The 18,735-nt window shown below is 45.5% G+C and overlaps 1 protein-coding gene across 14 annotated transcripts in view; it reads left to right on the forward strand.

Annotated features, from left to right (window-relative positions):
• The first annotated feature begins 2,068 nt into the window (after positions 1-2,068).
• DLG1 (discs large MAGUK scaffold protein 1) overlaps positions 2,069-18,735 on the forward strand; it is a 740,792-nt gene continuing 724,125 nt past the window's right edge. For 3 of the 14 annotated variants that reach the window (XM_045030010.1, XM_045030012.1, XM_045030020.1), the window contains exons 1-2: positions 2,069-2,500; positions 3,199-3,330. In XM_045030010.1, coding sequence (XP_044885945.1) covers positions 2,482-2,500; positions 3,199-3,330 — 151 coding nt within the window. In that variant the 5' untranslated portion in view covers positions 2,069-2,481. The remainder of the gene's footprint in view (positions 2,501-3,198; positions 3,331-18,735) is intronic. The other 11 variants (XM_045030006.1, XM_045030008.1, XM_045030017.1 and 8 more) reach the window with 6 other exon arrangements.

Genomic DNA, 18,735 nt, shown 5'->3' on the forward strand with positions numbered 1-18,735 from the left:
GCCGATTTAAAGGACAGGTTACAAACCTTAGTTAATAGTTCCGCAACTTCACATTTGAGTTCTTTCAGAACTCTTGGGTGAATGCCATCCGGTCCCGGTGACTTGTTAATGTTGAGTTTATCAAGTAATTCCAAAACCTCCTCTAGTGACACTTCAATCTGTGACAGTTCCTCAGATTTGTCACCTACAAAAGCCAGCTCAGGTTTGGGAATCTCCCTAACATCCTCAGCCGTGAAGACTGAAGCAAAGAATCCATTTAGTTTCTCCGCAATGACTTTATCGTCTTTAAGCGCTCCTTTTGTATTTCGATCGTCAAGGGGCCCCACTGGTTGTTTAGCAGGCTTCCTGCTTCTGATGTACTTAAAAAACATTTTGTTATTACCTTTGGAGTTTTTGGCTAGCCGTTCTTCAAACTCCTCTTTGGCTTTTCTTATTAACACTCTTGCAGTTAAGTTGGCAGTGTTTGTGCTCCTTTCTATTTACCTCACTAGGATTTGACTTCCACTTTTTAAAGGAAGTCTTTTTATCTCTCACTGCTTCTTTTACATGGTTGTTAAGCCATTGAAAAACTAGATAGGATTCAGAAAAAAAAAAGCTAAAGAATGATTTGAAGTCTGGAAAGTTTGACTTACAGAGGAGGACTAAAGAAGTTCAGTTTATTTTTTTATCCAAGGTTTAGAGGTGATTTGATTATGGTAAAAAGTATGCACGCAGGGAGAAGATTTCTGATAGTGGAGGACTCTTTAAATTGGCAGACAAAATCATAAGATCAATGCCAGGCAGTTGAAGATTGAGAAATTCAGACTAGAAAAAAAGGCTCTAATTTTTAGCAGTGAGGGTCATTAACCATTGGGACAATTTACCTACCAATGTGATAGATTTGTTATCCCTTCAAGCCGTTGGATGTGTTTCTAAAAGAGAGATTGTAGTTCACCAAGAAGATATAGCTTGATAAAAGGATTAGTGGGTGGAATTCTCTAGTTTGCCTTATAGAGGAGGTTAGACTGGAGGATCATAATGGTGCCCTCTGGCCTTAAACATCTATGAATGTAGTGCTTTAGGGCCACATGCTATTTTCACCCACTAGTTCCTGCTTCTCCTCTGTAGGTTGCATCAGATGAGACACTGCATGCTCTTGGGTGGGAGTTGCTGAAATTTTTCATACCACAGCACAAATATAAGGTTATGGTCCTTAATTTCTGCACTCTCTTTAAGAAATCCCTTATAAGGCTTTTAATTTTGTGTTGGGTGTTGAAAAGAGGCCAGCAGCCTTTTGCACTTTGTGCACCAGTATTGAACTGGTATTAAATTCTAGGAGAATACAGAGTGTATGTGAATATGTGTGGCTACCTTGTAGCCCCCAGCACTGTAGGAATCACCTGGCACCACAAGAATGTAATTCAAGATATAGCTTTTGCAAGTGCGCGGGACAAGGGCCATTTTTCTTGGGCCCCGCAGCTCTTTTTACAACAGCTGACCAACCAGTAACGTTAAGAACGGGAACCTGCCCTGTTCTGCGGTCCCCACCTCGGTACTTCTGTGTGTGTGAGACCCAGCACAGCGTGCAAGCAATTTACGCGGCTATAGCGGCGGCCCGGGATTCCTACCGATCCTGAATACCGGCCCCTCGTGGTTTTTCCAGCCCCTTCACGGACCGCACAGAACAAACGCTGCAGGGGTCGGGCGGGGGGTATCCCGCACCTGTTGCGTTTCTCATACAAGGGCCAACTGTGGCAGGAGGCTCGCGCCCACCCCGCGAGCCCCCGCAGCCGGGAGGAGCCTCGCGGGGCTGCCGCCCTGCACACGCGGCAGCCGGGGGCCGCATTCCTGCCCCCCTGCAAAGACGGGACGTCATACGTGCACGCGGCCGCAGCCCCTGCCCGGCTCGCCGAAGAGGCGGGCGCGGCCCCTTTAAGCCGGCGGGGAGCACTCACCTTGCCTCCCCCTTTAGGTACCAGCCCTGAGCCGAGCTGACTCCTGATTGGGCGGCCGCCGGCCCGGTCACGTGGGGGCTGCTGGTCTCTCCACAGCCTCCAGGCCGCCATTTTGGCTGGAAAGTTTGGAATTTCCAGCGGAGCAAGGCGGCGGCGGTGGTGGGAGGGAGCGCGCGCGAGAGCAGCCCCTGCCGCGCGGCCGTGAGGGAGACTCGAGCGCCCGGACCCCCTTCTCCCCCGGGGGGCTCCGAGCGGTTATCCGCTGCCGCCGCCTGAGCTCCGAGGGGGCTGCCCCGTCCCGGTTCCTCTCCGGACCCCCGGGGTCTGGGCTCGTCCTGCTCGCGAGTGTGGGGAAAGGCTCCGACGGGACCGGGCAGAGCGCGGGCCGCCGCAGCCCCAGCCCGCGCGGTCGGGATCTGGCTGCCGGTCCTTGTCCCGCGCAAAGTTTGGGAGGGCGGCGGCCGGGCGCACCCTGCCCGAGCCGAGCGGCCGGAGTCCGGCCGTGCCTGGGGTCGCTTCGGGCGCGTGGCTGCGGCTGGGGAGCACCATGCCTGTCAGGAAGCAAGGTGAGCCACCCCTGCCCCCCGGGCGGCGGGAACTCCGCCGGCCGCGTGCAGCCGCCTCGCCCCACAAACTTTCTCTCAGCGCAGCAGTCTGGCGCTTGGTGCAGCCGCGCGAGTCCCCGTGCTCCGGGCGCCCGAGTGACCCGAGCAGTTGTTTAAACTGGCGTTCTTTGACAGCTGCCCCTGCATGCGGATCTGCTGCTCTCATTCCCCTGCTAATGCAAATGTTTGATTAGTGTGCAAGTGGTTTCACTTTTTAGTATTTTTCTTTCACGTAATACAGATTCCGACCTGTGTTTGTACTGGGGAAATCTGTGTTAGCCAAGCAGAAATCTGCACATCCCCCTTTGTGCCTCTAAAGTTTGAAGCTGTGCAGATTGTTACTGAAATCCTTTGATCAGATGAGTCAGTTAAGGAGTAGGCAGCTCTATAGTTTTATCAGATGTGCACATGGGCAACGTAATTCTTTAATTTAATAAACTGCTTTAGAAAAATCTGCCTTTTTGAAAAAAACATGTCTACTTATGCAATTTATAAACTGGTAATAAAGAACTTCTGAGGAATTTGGCAGTTATTTAAGTTGGTTTAATGAGGGTGTGATGTAAAGAATTGCTGTATTGACTAAAGTTGGTGCAGTTCTGATAGTTTTCCCCTTATGTTATGGTGGTGTTTAGTGTTTTTTGTTTTATTTTTGCTTGCAGATACCCAGCGAGCTCTGCGCCTCCTAGAGGAATACCGCTCCAGATTGAGCCAAAGTGAGGACAGACAGCTGAGAAACTCCATAGAGCGTGTCATTAGTATCTTCCAGAGCAACCTTTTCCAGGCTTTGATAGGTAGATGTCAAAACTTTTTCTTACACTCATTCCAGTTTTTGCTCACAGCCTTAGACATACATACTGGTATGACAGACAGCTTATATCAGGTACTTTTAGTGTGACTCTTGATGTAACAGATTTAAGTGGAAAAGATTTAAATTGCCCCTACATTTCTACAACAAAACCTTGGTAATCAAAATATGCAGAACTGTGTTTTCAACATTTTCTTTAAAAGCATGCATGTACTTGTTGTTTGTTTTCCCTGCTTCTTTTCCTCTGACAAACCCAGTCTTGCTTTGAGTTTGTCACATTAAAGAAAAGCTTGTGACAGTGACCTCATCTTCATTGCTGGCTTCCATTTCAGAAGTCCTCTACTAACACAAGTTTAAATTTCTGAATTGGAACAATTGATCTGGCCAAACTGGAGAAATGGTCTGGAGTAAATAGGATGAAATTCAATAAGAACAAATACAGAGTACTCCATATAGGAAGAAACATTCAGTTTCACACATACAAAGTGGGAAATCACTGCCTAGGAGGGAGTACTGCAAAAAGGGATCTGGGGGTCATAGTAGGCCATAAACTAAATATAAGTCAACAGTGTAACACTGTTGCAAAAAAACCTAAAAGCGAACATCATTCTGGGATGTATTTAGCAGGAGTGTTGTAAGCAAGACACGAGAAGTAATTCTTCCGCTCTACTCTGTGCTGATTAGGCCTCAACTGGAGTATTGTATCCAGTTCTGAGCGCCACATTTCAGGAAGAAGGTGGACAAATTGGAGAAAGTCCAGAGAAGAGCAACAAAAATGATTTAAAGATTTAGAAAACATGACCTATGAGGGAAGACTATTTATGAGAGAAGATGGAAAAAATTGGGTTTAGTCTGGAAAAGAGACGACTGAGAGGGGACATAAGTTTTCAAGTACATAAAAGGTTGTTACAAGGAGGAGGGAGAAAAGATTGTTACAAGGAGGAGGGAGAAAAATTGTTGTTCTTAACTTCTGAGGATAGGATGAGAAGCAATGGGCTTAAATTGCAGCAAGGGAGGTTTAGGTTGGACATTAGGAAAAACTTCCTAACTGTCAGGGTGGTTAAGCACTGGAATAAATTGGCCAGGAATGGGGAACCACAGCCAGTGGGAGCTGCAGGCGGCCTTGCCTGTGGGCGGTCAATGTAAACAGTGTCTCGTGGCCCGCCAACGGATTACCCTGCTGAGCTGCAGGTTGCCCACTGCTGGTCTAGATAATACTTAGTCCTGCCATGAGTGCAGGGGACTGGACTAGATGACCTCTCGAGGTCCCTTCCAGTCCTATGATTCTATGATATCTGGAATTTTTTTTTAATGAATGAGAAAAACAATGTAGTGTCTTTTGGATGATGATTGTGTAGTTCTAGCATTTCTCCTTTCTCCACTACTGTAAAAGTAATTGAGTTAATGGGATCACCCTGCATCCTTTTGTGTGAAGGCATTGTACCACATACAGCTGTTCAGGAACTGCCTGCTCCACAACAGGTAAGAGAGAAATAGTGTGTCATTCTTCACTTGGAATTTCATTGTTTTTATGAGATGCAGTCTAGATCCAGAGATGAGGAAATTCATGCCTTTAAGAATGTTCTATGAATTTTAATGCAGTCTCATTTTTAAATGATTTTTTTTAATTTAGCAAACAAACTTTAGCCATTTTGATTGTAAAGATAAAGATTGCTGTCTGTGGAGGTGGAATGAACCTTCAGTTTTTCCCTTCTGGAGAGTTTTTATTGTAAATTTTCTCCTGCAGATTGATCCTGCAGTACCTTAATACCTGTAAGGCTATGTCTACACTACCACTTATGTTGGTATAACTTATGTCACTCAGGGTGTGAATAAACTATCCCCCTGAATTAGGAGATGTCTTTAGCCATTGTGAAGATTCCAAATGGCGGACTACATATGGAATTAGGTGAAAACTGTATTTCCAGGAGTGAGTGTTTTACAGAAGATTTCCAATTTAAAACAGCGAGGTAGTTAAGCAAATATTTCTCTAGTTTAGAGAGTTCTGTGAAATGCTTTTATTTAGACTTTCTTTAATTGCCATTTCCCAGAAACCAATCCAGTTAGACCTACCTTTCCATAGTGGATTCTGATAACGTTAAATTAATACAAATATCGCGACCTTAATGTCAGTTTGAAAATGAATGGTGTAGTTTAAATTGACTTTCATGATGGATTAGCTTTTCTCAATATAAGTAACTTCTCTTAGTTTCAGATTTGTTAGGGTACGTCTACACTACGGGATTATTCCGAATTTACATAAACCGGTTTAGCAAAACAGATTGTATAAAATCGAGTGCGCGTGGCCACACTAAACACATTAAATCGGTGGTGTGCGTCCACGGTCCGAGGCTAGCGTCGATTTCTTGAGCGTTGCACTGTGGGTAGCTATTCCGTAGCTATCCCATAGTTCCCGCAGCCTCCCCCGCCCCTTGGAATTTCCGGGTTGAGATCCCAGTGCCTGATGGGGCAAAAATCATTGTCGCGGGTGGTTCTGGGTAAATGTCATCAGTCACTCCTTCCTCTGGGAAAGCAACGGCAGACAAGCATTTCGCGCCTTTTTTCCCTGGCTTGCCCTGGCAGATGCCATAGCATGGCAATCATGGAGCCTGTTTTGCCTTTTGTGACTGTCACCGTATGTGTACTAGATGCCGCTGACAGAGGCGATTCAGCAGCGCTACACAGCAGCATGCTTTTGCTTTTGCATGACAGCAGAGATGGTTAACAGCCATACTGTACCATCTACCATACCATAAATTGGTAATAAGATGATCATGGTTACCAGTCCTTTTGCACTGCACCATTTGCTACTGTCATAAGTGCCCCTGGCTGAGATCAGCCAGGGGCGCAAAAGCCAAAATCGGGAATGACTCTCTGAGTCAATCCCTCCTTTTTGGTATCTAAAAATAGAATCAGTCCTGCCTAGAATATGGGCAAGTGTACTAGAGAACCACTGTATCATAGAACCAGAGAGCACAGCTGCTCTGTGTCAGATCCTGCAGAAATTATGAGCTGTATGCTATTCACAGGGGATGCTCCTGCAACAACCCCACCTGTTGATTCCGTTCTTCCCCCAGCCTTCCTGGGCTACCGTAGCATTGTCCCCCCACTTGTGTGATGAAGTAATAAAGAATGCAGGAATAAGACACACTGACTTGTTAGTGAGAAATGAGTGGAAGGCAGCCTCTAGCTGCTATGATAGTCCAGACAGGACATTAAGCAGTGTGGAGGAGAGGAGCCCAGCATCCCGCTGCTAGTCCAGGGGCAATTGAATCTTTTCTTTACACATGAAGGGTGGGGGCTGACGGAGCTCAGCCCCCTGTTGCTATGATGAAGACGGTTACCAGCCATACTGCACCATCTACCAGGAAAAATTAGGAGCAGGCGCCCTTGATCGACCTAACTGATGCTAGTCGGCGTGGTTACCAGTCCTTTTGCACTGCCCCATGTGCCAATAGGCTGATGATGATGATGGATATCAGCCATATTGTACCATCAGCCACCCATGGCGGGGGCGGGGAGCAAGGATGTTGGTGTTGAGTGCTGCAGCATCGCGTCTATCTGCAGCATTCAGTAAAGATAGGGTGACATGTAAAAGAGTCAAGAGAGGATTGTTTTCCCTTTCACTTCTGGGGGTGGGTGGGGGGGTGCGTAAATTGCCGAGCTATGCCCTGACCCACCGCGGACACTGTGTTTGACCCTAGAAGCATTTGGAACTCAGTCAAGAATGCAAATGCTTTTCGGAGACTGCAGGAACTGTGGGATAGCTTGAGTCCTCCAGTCCATGAGCGTCCATTTGATTCTTTGGCTTTCCGTTATGCTTGTCACGCAGCAGTGCGCTGAGTCCCTGCTATGGCGTCTGTCTGGAGATTTTTTAAAAATGATTTTGAATTTCGTCTTCTGTAACGGAGCGCTGATAGAACAGATTTGCCTGCCCTTACAGCAATCACATCCGCATGGTCCATGCTGGAGCTCTTTCTTTATTTTGATTTTTAACTGCATCGCCACACGTGCTGATCGGAGCTCCACGCTGGGCAAACAGGAAATATTCAAAAGTTCGCGGGGCTTTTCCTGTCTACCTGGCCACTGCATCCGAGTTCAGATTGCTGTCCAGAGCGGTCAGTGGTGCACTGTGGGATACCACTCGGAGGCCAATACCGTCGATCTGCGGCCACACTAACCCTAATCCGATATGGTAATTCCGATACTAGCGCTACTCCTCTCGTTAGGGAGGAGTACAGAAATCGATTTAAAGAGCTCTTTATATCGATATAAAGGGCCTCTCAGTGTGGACGGGTGTGGCGTTAAATCGGTTTTACACTCCTAAAACCGGTTTAAACGCTTAGTGTAGACCAGGCCTTAGTCTCTAAGGTGCCACAAGTACTCTTCATTGTTTTTTCTCTTAGTTTGTGTTTTCTTAGTTGTATTTAGAATAGCCTTTTGTAGCTACTCTGAGTAGTTTATTGTCATGGTTCAGTTTCTTAAGTGGTAGAGGGAGAAGGGATAGGATTTGTTAATCTTAGTTTGATTAAAAATTTGATGTCCATCTGAGCTTAATTAGATGGAAGGCTAGAGGGAAGAATTTGTGTATATTTACATAACTGGTCTAATGCTACCATGAAAGAGAGAGAATGATTTTTGCTTATAAACTGGGAGAAAATCTTTTTTTTTTTTTTTTTTTTAATAATCCAAACCTGTTTATTTTGTTTAATGGCATTTGTGCTTTAGCAAGACTACTTAATGGAAATGGTCTTCTGGAAAGGCTACTCTTTTATAACTGTAGGAGGCAGTTTTCTATTTGCTGAATTGTTCATTTTCCTGCGAGTGGATTCCGGTAGTGCTCCTTTGCTTTGCATCTGTGCTGAAGAAAAAGGAAAGTGGAACTTTAGAGTGCTTTTTCTATGCCAGGGTAGTAGAGAGCTGGCTCTGTTGCCTCTTTTTTCCTATTAGTTTTGTTCTCCGACTCCAATCAAAATAACACAGCAATTTTAAGTCATTTTGTAGCTAAGAACATGTAGACTGAGTTAAATATATTTTCTTTTTAATTCTTCACCTTCAGAGAAAACATTTTTAGTTCAGCTACTACATCTGCATCTGGAATCCACGTAGGTGGGCCCTTATGCCCAGGCAGAAGCCCACCAACTTCACTTTGACTTGACATTGGGCATCAGGCAGTGTTTTTCAAACCATGGGTCACGACCCACTACTGGGTTGTGGCATGTAAGGCGCTGGGTTGCCTTGCTCCGTTCAGCATTGCTGACTGGTACATTAAAAGTCCCATCTGCGGTGCTGCCCAGCTAAGACAGGCCAATACCGACCTTTACCGACACTGAGCTTTGCCCCAGAAGTGGCCAGCAGTGGGTCCAGCTTCTGGGTGGGGGGCCACGGGGCTCTGCGTGTTGTCTAGGCCCTGAGCGCTGGCTCCGCACTCCCATTGGCCGACAATTGGCCAATGGGAACTGGGGAGGGGATGGGGGTGTATGCCTGTGGGTGAGAGTCACGTGGAGCTGCTTCCGTTCCTCCGCCTAGGAGCCAGACCTGCTGCTGGCTGCTTCCAGGGAGCAGCGCGGTCTGTGGTGCACCCCGGCTGCACTGCTGACTGGGAGCAGCCGGAGGTAAGTCTGCGCCCCAACCCCACACCTCAATCCCCTGTCCCAGGCCTGAGCCACCCCTTCCCGCGCCCCAGCGCCCTCATCCCTGGCCCCACCTCAGAGGCTGCACCCCAGCCCTGACCCCCGACCCCCTCCCACGTCCCAAACCTCTACCCTAGCCCTGAGCCCTCCCTGCAACCCGGAGCCCCTCTTGTACCCCAAACCCCCCTTTTTCCCAGCCCAGAGCCCTGCCCCTTTCCCCCACCCCTGCCCCAGCCTTGAGGGCCCCTCCTGCACCCCAAACCCCTCAGCCCAGAGCCCTGACTCCTCCCTGCACCCAAACCCCCAGTTCTGGGCCTCCCCCAAACCTGGAGCCCCTTCCTGCACCCCAGGCCCCTCATCCCTTGCCCCACCCCAGAGCCTCCACCCCCAGCCCAGAGCCCTGACCCATTCCCACACCCCAACCCCCTGCCTCAGCCCAGAGCCCTCTCCCACACCCTGAACTCCTCATCCCCAGCTCCGTTGGGTCACGGGCATCAACAGTTTTCTTCAACTGGTTCCCAGAAAAAAAGTTTGAAAACCACTGGCATAAGGTATGCCTTTGCAGGATCAGGACCTAATTGATTTTACACTGTGTTGTCAAATGTACAAAGTAAACAAACTGAAAAAGAGTTTTTTTCCTCCCTTAGATTGTTAAAGTAATCTTAGTTGAAGTAAGGAACAATAAGTTAATGTCCCTTTGACTTGTAAATAAAACTACTAACAAAAAAATAAAATCCAGGTTTTATAATAAAAATAACATTTTTGGATATTCTGTTCAGTTCATAAAGGAGTACCTCCAATGATCTGGGTTATGTGAGAAACATAATCTGAGAAACAAAACTATTGTAAAATACTGGCTTCGCTCACATAAATTAGCTGACCACAGGCAGTGTTTATCTGAAACTTGGTAAGAAACATGAAACTTCCGTAATGGGAATGTAAGTCTTTACAGAATGAAGATGTACAGGTACAACTGTTGAGTGAGAAGCTTGACCCAAATATTCTCCCCAGCTGCTGGAATTTGTACAAGAGTTCTGGCCTTGTATCCTATTTGAGAGCTTAATCTTCTGTATCAGCCTTTGTCTAGTGCAGGGGTTCTCAACCTTTTTCTTTCTGAGGTCCCCCCCCACATGCTATAAAAACTACACGGCCCACCTATGTCACAACAAGAAGTTTTCTCCATATAAAAGTCAGGGCTGGTGTTAGGGGGTAGCAAGCAGGGCAGTTGCTTGGGGCCCCGCTACATTGCTCAGGCTTCGGCTTCAGCTCTGGGTGGCAGGGCTCAGGGCCCTGGGCTTCAGCCCCACACAGTGGAGCTTCAGCTTTCTACCCTGGGCCCCAGTGAGTCTAATGCTGGCCCTGCTTGGCGACCCCCCCTGAAACGTGCCCTGAATCCCTGGCATAGAACCACTGGTTTAGTGGATATTGTAAATCTTAAACTCCTTCAATCTCTAGCTGCTGGACACCCTCACCAGAACCTTACGTAATGAGGGATGGTCTGATCTACGCTACTCCCTTCCTCCAAGCTCCTATGCCATGTCTACACTAGGATAAAAAGATGTATTAACGAAACATGTTAGGAAAAAATGTTAATTTTAACATATTTCATTAACGCATCTTTTTACCGTAGTGTAGACATAGCTGTAGTTGCTACAACTGAAAGGAGGGGGAAGAAGCCTCATTCTTCTCCTGTGAATGATTCCAGTGCCTGTATTTGCTATTCATAGCTTTACCAAGAAGCTGTATAATTAAACTACAGACAATTTGAAGTGAAATAAATTCAGACTAGAAGTAATTCATAAATTTTTCACAGTGAGGATCATTAACTATTGGAGCAGGATTTACCAAAGGATGTGGTGAATTCTCCATCACTTGAGGTCTTTAACTCAAGATTTGATGTCTTTCTAAATAAAAGATTGCTGTAGTTCTATCAGAAATTACTGGGCGGGATGCAGGAATCAGTGGGTGAAATTCGGTTGCATCAGCAGGTGACTACATAATTATACATAGGGTTGTGAAATACCAGCAATCAGAATAACCAGTCCCGTTAATTTTGTTTAGTTGCTGTTTGCTAAAGCTGTGAACCACAAAGCACTGGATCTGGCTGTCTGCAGACAGAGGAAGAGACACTGCATTGTTTCATGTTGAAAGTGTCTTTGCATCTGTAAGAGCTGGAAACTTAAGCTTTTATTTAAAACAAAAAATGTTCTATAGAAATTTGTGGTAGAGGGTCTCACACTCCAGTGTGAGCTTCTCATTCATGGAAGAGTGGATTTTTAAATTCTGCTTTTAGTCTTAAAACTGGTTTCAGAGTAGCAGCCGTGTTAGTCTGTATCCGCAAAAAGAACAGGAGTACTTGTGGCACCTTAAAGACTAACAAATTTATTTTAGCATGAGCTTTCGTGAGCTGCAGCTCACTTCTTCGGATGCATAGAATGGAACACACAGACAGGAGATATTTATACATACAGAGAACATGAAAAGGTGGAAGTATGCATACCAACAGGCAGAGTCTAATCAATTGAGATGAGCTATCGTTAGCAGGAGGAAAAAAACTTTTTGAAGTGATAATTAAGATGGCCCATAGAAGGTGTGAGGAGAACTTAACATAGGGAAATAGATTCAATTGGTGTAATGACCCAACCATTCCCAGTCTTTGTTTAGGCCACAGTTAATAGTATCTAGTTTGCATATTAATTCAAGTTCAGCAGTTTCTCTTTGGAGTCTGTTTTTGAAGTTTTTTTGTTGCAAAATTGCCACCTTCAAGTCTGTCACTGAGTGGTTAGAGAGGTTGAAGTGTTCTCCCACTGGTTTTTGAATGTTATGATTCCTGATGTCAGATTTGTGTCCATTTATTCTTTTGCGTAGAGACTGTCCGGTTTGGCCAATGTACATGGCAGAGGGGCATTGCTGGCACATGATGGCATATATCACGCTGGTAGATGTGCAGGTGTACGAGCCCCTGATGGCGTGTCTGATATGATTAGGTCCTATGATGGTGTCACTTGAATGGATATGTGGACAGAGCTGGCATCGGGCTTTGTTGCAAGGATAGGTTCCTGGGTTAGTGTTTATGTTGTATGGTGTGCGGTTGCTGGTGAGTATTTGCTTCAGGTTGGGAGGCTGTCTATAAGCGAGGACTGGCCTGTCTCCCAAGATCTGTGAGAGTGAGGGATCATCTTTAAGGATAGGTTGTAAATCTTTGATGATGCGCTGGAGAGGTTTTAGTTGGGGGCTGTAGGTGATGGCTAGTGGTGTTCTGTTATTTTCTTTTTTAGGCCTGTCCTGTAGTAGGTGGCTTCTGGGTACTCTTCTGGCTCTGTCAATCTGTTTTTTCACTTCAGCAGGTGGGTATTGTAGGTTACAATTACATATCTTAATTACATATCTTAATTACAGTCTTAAAACTGTAATTAAGATATGTTTCTTGATGTTGTTAGGATTGGAAGATTGAGAAGTTTTCTGATACTTCTTTCTGTAACTCAGATGTTCAAGTATGTTAGGTCAAAAGATAAATCATTATTTAAATATTCAGTAAACATTTTAAGGATTGAGTATGGGATACTCTTTGCTACAATTTCATTCAGCAGTAAAAATTATCAAACTGTTCTTGAGGTTCTGTTTGCCAGCTGACCATAGCTGTGGCTTCTTCATTTTTTAGCTTGTAGGCAATACAGTATTTGCATTGTCATAACTAATGCTACTACTGTATTTGTATTTGACATGCTGCTTCTTTTGTTCTAACAGCTTGTACTTGCAGCTTATGTGGAACTACTGGGGGATGTCTATATTAGAGACTTTTGCACAGGGGTAGGTACACTTGTGCAAACCCATAGGCCTTGTCTAGGTTAGGGAAAAATATTTTTTAAATTGGGTATCCTAACATGATTTGAAATACTACTTAGCAGCTAGTGTGACCAATGTAAAATCTTTAAAATCATAGTAGTTGGTTCTTCTTCGAGTGATTGCTCATATGCATTCCAGTTAGGTGTGTGCGCGCCGCGTGCACGTTTGTTGGAAGATTTTTACCCTAGCAACACTCGGTGGGTCGGCTGGGCGCCCCCTGGAGTGGCGCCACTATGGCGCAGGATATATACCCCTGCCGACCCATCTGCCCCTCAGTTCCTTCTTACAGCCCGTGTCGGTCGTTGGAACAGTGGAGCGCGGCTTAGCTGACCTCCACTTCCCTAGCTACTCGTAGTTCTCTCGTTAATTCTTGTGTATATAGTTTAGATTTATATAGTTGTAGTTAACTTTATTCGTTTGTATTATAGTTAGTGTATATAGTTCACAGGGGTTCGGGGATTATCCCCTTCCCCGCACCCGGTGCCTGGGCCTATGCCCGGTTCACCGAGTTTCAAAGCTCGGCCTGCCACGAGCCAATGCCGACAAGAGATCCCCACGACTCCTGTCTTAAGTACCTCAGGGAATCTCACCTAACAGATAAGTGCCGCATTTGTAAGGCCGTTAAGCCGAGAACAAAGGGGGAGCGGGACTTTCGTCCCAAGCAGCTCCTGAGAGAGGCAGCTCTTACTCCTCAGCCCTCTGCACCGAGCGCTGGTCAGTCCTCAAGAAGCGCTCCCTCGGCACTGGATCGCCGGTACCACCAAGGCCTCTCGGCACCGGCCGTTGCCGGCACCGATACCTCTCCCCGAAGGTGAAGAGGCACAAGATTCCTGCGTCAGAGCCGCCTGCTCCGCAGCCCGAGCGCTATACCAAGTCGGACCACGCGGCACCGATACCTGCCGTGGCACCGACAATATCGGCACCATCGATTCCTGCCGCGCAAGAGCCGTCGACTCCGGTGCCTGAAAGCTCCCTGATGCGAGCCGTGATTGAGCTCACTATTAAGCTGCGTCAGAGCCGCCTGCTCCGCAGCCCGAGCGCTATACCAAGTCGGACCACCCGGCCCCGATACCTGCCGAGGCACTGACAATATCGGCACCGTTTTCCGGAAGTGGAACTTTCCCCGCATAGCCCTCTTCGCTCTCGTGAGAACGAAAAGAGAGAGAAGTTCTCCTCATTCCAAGGCCTCTCCCCGGGCTCGATCTTGGAGGTTTTTTCTGATGCCGTGGATGAGCCAGCTGCTGTACGCTTTTCCACCGTTCCCGCTGGTTCACAGGGTCCTGCTAAAACTCCGCAGGGACAGAGCGCATCTGATCATGATGGCTCCAGCATAACCCAGGCAGCACTGGTACACCAGGTTGCTACACCTGTCGGTAGCCAACCCTATTCCCCTGCCTCTTTGCCCAGACCCCATAACGCGGGATCACGGCAAGCTTCACCACCCAGACCTGTAATCCCTGCACCTCACAGCATGGCTGCTGCGTGGCTAAACCGATCCGAGTTACGTTGTTCTGCCTCGGTTCTACAGGATTCTCCTGGGTGGTAGGAAATCTTCCACTCGGTTAACGTATCTGGCCAAGTGGAAGCGTTTCTCCTGCTGCTACGAAACGCACAATGTTTCTCCCGCCGAGGTCCCGATCCATTCCATCTTGGACTACCTCTGGTCTCTCAAACAGCAGTGCCTGGCGCGATCATCATTAAGGGTACACTTGGCAGCCATCTCTACCTTCCACCCAGCGGAGAGTGGCCGCTCCGTATTCTTACACCTTGTGGTTTCTAGGTTCCTCAAGGGCTTGGAGCGTTTATACCCCCCCAGTTGGCCCCCACCAAAACCTGGGTCTTCAACCTGGTTCTAACCCCGTTTTATGACTGCCCCATTTGAGCCACTGACAGCATGCTCGCTGATATTCCTGTCCTGGAAGACGGTTTCCCTTGTAGCCTTTCCATCGGCCAGACGAGTCTCCGAGCTTCAGGCTCTCACGATGGACCCACGGTATACTGTGTTCCTCAAGGACAAGGGCAGTTGTTACCACGTCCGACCTTCCTCCCTAAGGTGGTGTTGGCCTCTCATATCAACCAGGATATCTTTCTTCTGGTCTTCTTTCCGAAGCCACACTCATCGCAAGGAGAGCAACAATTGCCCTCCCTAGACGTCCATAGGGCATCCGCAATCTATATCGAGCGGACAAAACCCTTTCGTAACGCCCCCAAATCTTCGTCGTACTGGCATACCGGGCGAAGGGCCTACCTGTCTCCTCCTAGAGGATTTCATCTTCGATGACGTCGTGCATCCGCACCTCCTGTGTTTTGGCCCATGTTCCATAGAGCCACCTTACTGCACATTCCACCAGGGCTCAGGCTTCTCTGCTGCCTTCCTGGCTCACATACCCTTTCAGGGGATATGTCGTGCAACTACCTGGTCCTCGATCTGGACCTTTGCCTCTTTGGTCCAAGAGTCCAGAGATGATGCAGCCTTTGGCTCAGCAGTTTTGCATTCTGCAACATCTAACTCCGACCCCACCGCCTACGTAAGGCTTGGGAATCACCTAACTGGAATGCATATGAGCAATCACTTGAAGAAGAAAAGACGGTTACTCACCGTTGTAACTGTTGTTCTTCGAGATGTGTTGCTCATATCCATTCCAGACCCGCCCTCCTTCCCCACTGTCGGAGTAGCCGGCAAGAAGGAACTGAGGGGCGGATGGGTCGGCAGGGGTATATATCCTGCGCCATAGCGGCGCCACTCCAGGGGGCGCCCAGCCGACCCACCGAGTGTTGCTAGGGTAAAAATCTTCCGATGAACGTGCACGCGGCGCGCACACACCTAACTGGAATGGATATGAGCAACACATCTCGAAGAACAACAGTTACACCAAAAAAGACGGTTACTCACCGTTGTATCAAGGATTTTTGCACTGGTGTAGCTAGTTACTAAGGACTAGTCCCGGGTTACAAAGGGAAAACAGTTGCATTGGATAGAACTGGTGCTGATCCATTCTTTCTATGCACTTTTAGTCAGTGGCCTTTTATAATCAAGGTAGTTAGATTACTGAAAACACCTTTTTAAGTAATTCTTGGATTAGAATGATAAGCAGTGAGCCCTTGAGTTTTGTGTTAGGATGTGTGGGAGAGGAACAGGACTTGCAGGTGTTCAGCACCTCTCAGAATCAGCCCTTGATCTGAGAAGTGTGTGTTTAAAAAAAACAATCCTATTTGCAATTTCTTTCTAGGTGCATTAACTCTTGTTTTCATTTTTGTTTACCTATTATTAAAAAGCATCAGTAAAGCTAAAGAAATTACCACTAGAATCTAAGGCTTTGTCTGCACTGGAAACTGAACAACAAAACTTCTGTCATTCAAGGGTGTGAACAGCGCTCCTGCCGACAAAGCTAGCCCTGCTCGTTGGGGGTGGAAGGTTTTTTTGGCGGGAGATCTTTCTCCTGCCAACTAACAGTGGCTACACTGCGTGCCTTTTAGCGTCATGGCTGTTGCGGCACAGCCGTGTCGCTAAATGTGCAATAGTGTAAACAAAGCCTTTGGCCAGTTGTTGTTGGCCAGTGTTGCACGGGTTGAACTAAAGGTGTGACTTTAAAAAAAAAAAAAAAGTTTAGTTAAACTGGTGCAAAATCCTGCCTTGATTCTCTGTTGACTTAAGATATTTTAAGAGTGTCCACAAGGGTTTTACTTCAGTTTAACTAAATTGCTTTTTAAGCCAATTTAATGTGACATCAGTACGAATATCTGAATATAGATATAATCATAGAATATCAGGGTTGGAAGGGACCTCAGGAGATCATCTAGTCAGACCCCCTGCTTAAAGCAGGACCAATCCCCAACTAAATCATCGCAGCCAGAGCTTTGTCAAGCCTGACCGTAAAAACCTCTAAGGAAGGAGATTCCACCACCTCCCTAGGTAACCCATTCCAGTGCTTCACCACCTTAAAAGTTTTTCCTAATAGCCAACCTACTCTTAATTTAAAAGCAACATGGATCTATTTCCTTGTTTTCCTCTGTAGGAATTAATATTTATCTGAAAAGTTCAACTTTAAAAAAGTATCTTTAGTATACTGACTAGATGACTGGAAAAAATAACTCCAGGGCATGCCTGGTATTCTGAGTCAGTTATAAGTCTCAAATCTATAGCTGAAGTAACATTAAGTTTGTTGTAACCTTGGGTAGATTGATTTTAAAATCAAGCTAATGTAAATGACCAGTTTTAATCAGCAAGCAGGAAACCTTGGTTTAAATGATGATAAACTTAATTTGCATTTGTACTTTTTAGTCAAGAAAGGGTCATTCTATTGGTTGGTATAATCATTAAAACATGTTGATTTACAACCAGATATAGCCTGAACTCTAAAGTTATCACATCTTTTTGCTAACCAGGAGGATACACTACACTTATATGCATATATTTAAATAATTTTATAGTTGAACATCCATTTATTCCGGTTTGTATTTTTTATCTTTGTAAATCATTCACTGGGTATTGTGTCATTCACTAACATTCATACATTGTTTGCAAAGAGTATGTGTTTATAATGCAGTAGGAAAGGGATAGTTATATACCGTAAGTGCACATTAACAAAGCCATAATACTGCTATGCACTCATATACAAATCATTATGTATATATAATACTAAAAGCATATCACAAGCATCTAAAACTTGGGAGACTATTAATGTTTCCACTGAAATTTCACGTCCAAAGAAACCTATAATGACAATAGCACTTTTCAGTGGTGAACCTTACACAGAAAATTGGACAGACATTAGGTTACCAAACTTACATTAAAAAAACACAAGGAAATGCAGAATTTAGGGTTAAATTTGAATCTGAACTCACTCCATTTTATCTAGGTATTGCATGTGTTTCAGAAACAGGCTGCATCACCCTTGGCATAATACTCTATTCAGTAGCTATGCACATCAGTGTGGTACCTAAGAACATAACGTAAGAACGGCCATACTGGGTCAGACTAATGGTCCATCTAATCCAGTATCCTGCTTTCTGACAATGGCTGGAACCAGATGCTTCAGAGGGAATGAACATAGCAATTATCGAGTCCATCCACTCTCGTCTAGTTCCAGCTTCTGGCATCAGAGGTTTAGGGACACGTAGAGCCTGGGGTTGCATATCTGATATAATAGATGATATGTCCAGAAGACCAGCTTCTCTCTGAACTTCCCTGGTTTATTGTGTTCACATAAGGGTGGATAAAACTGATATTTTTTTAAATCAGATTTTTATTCTAATTTAAATAAAAATCCAGTTTAAACTATTTTTATTTTAAAAATAAACCTGTTCAATTAAATTTGAAGTTATGAAAACCCATGTTAAGGACTAAACTTAGTACAACTTATTAAAATAATTTAAATAAATAAAAATATATGGTGCATCAATGAGCCCTCAAATTTTAATGAGTTAAAGGATGCTGCCTTTTTACTTTATACACAACTAGAAGGGAATATTTTTAACTTCTGAGGTCAACTCAAGCGTTATAAATGTCTCAATATTATGAACTGCAAAGTATCAATTTTCTTTTCAGTCTTTACAATGGTAGAAAGGCAGATATTTACATTTTTCTAAATGTAAATATTATCAATTTCTGTTGCACAGAAATGCTTTTGCCTTAATTACTTTTGGTTTTAGTTTAACTAGCAGGTGCAGAGAGAATATTTTCTTTATTTGGTCTAGTACATTCAAAATTGAGAAGCCAACTGGGAGTTGAAAAAGCAAGAAATCTTGTTTTCCTCTTCCAATCGAGGAATAAAACACAGGTGGGAGAGAACAAGATCTACTATTTCTAAAATCTTGAAGGACATGGGGCCAGATTTTCAAAGATATTTATTTTTTTGGTGCCTAAAGATACATGCAAGTGCCTACTGCGATTTTCAAAAGCACCTAAGCAG

Source organism: Mauremys mutica, chromosome 9 (genome assembly GCF_020497125.1).
Source record: "Mauremys mutica isolate MM-2020 ecotype Southern chromosome 9, ASM2049712v1, whole genome shotgun sequence".
Lineage (NCBI taxonomy): Eukaryota > Metazoa > Chordata > Testudines > Geoemydidae > Mauremys > Mauremys mutica.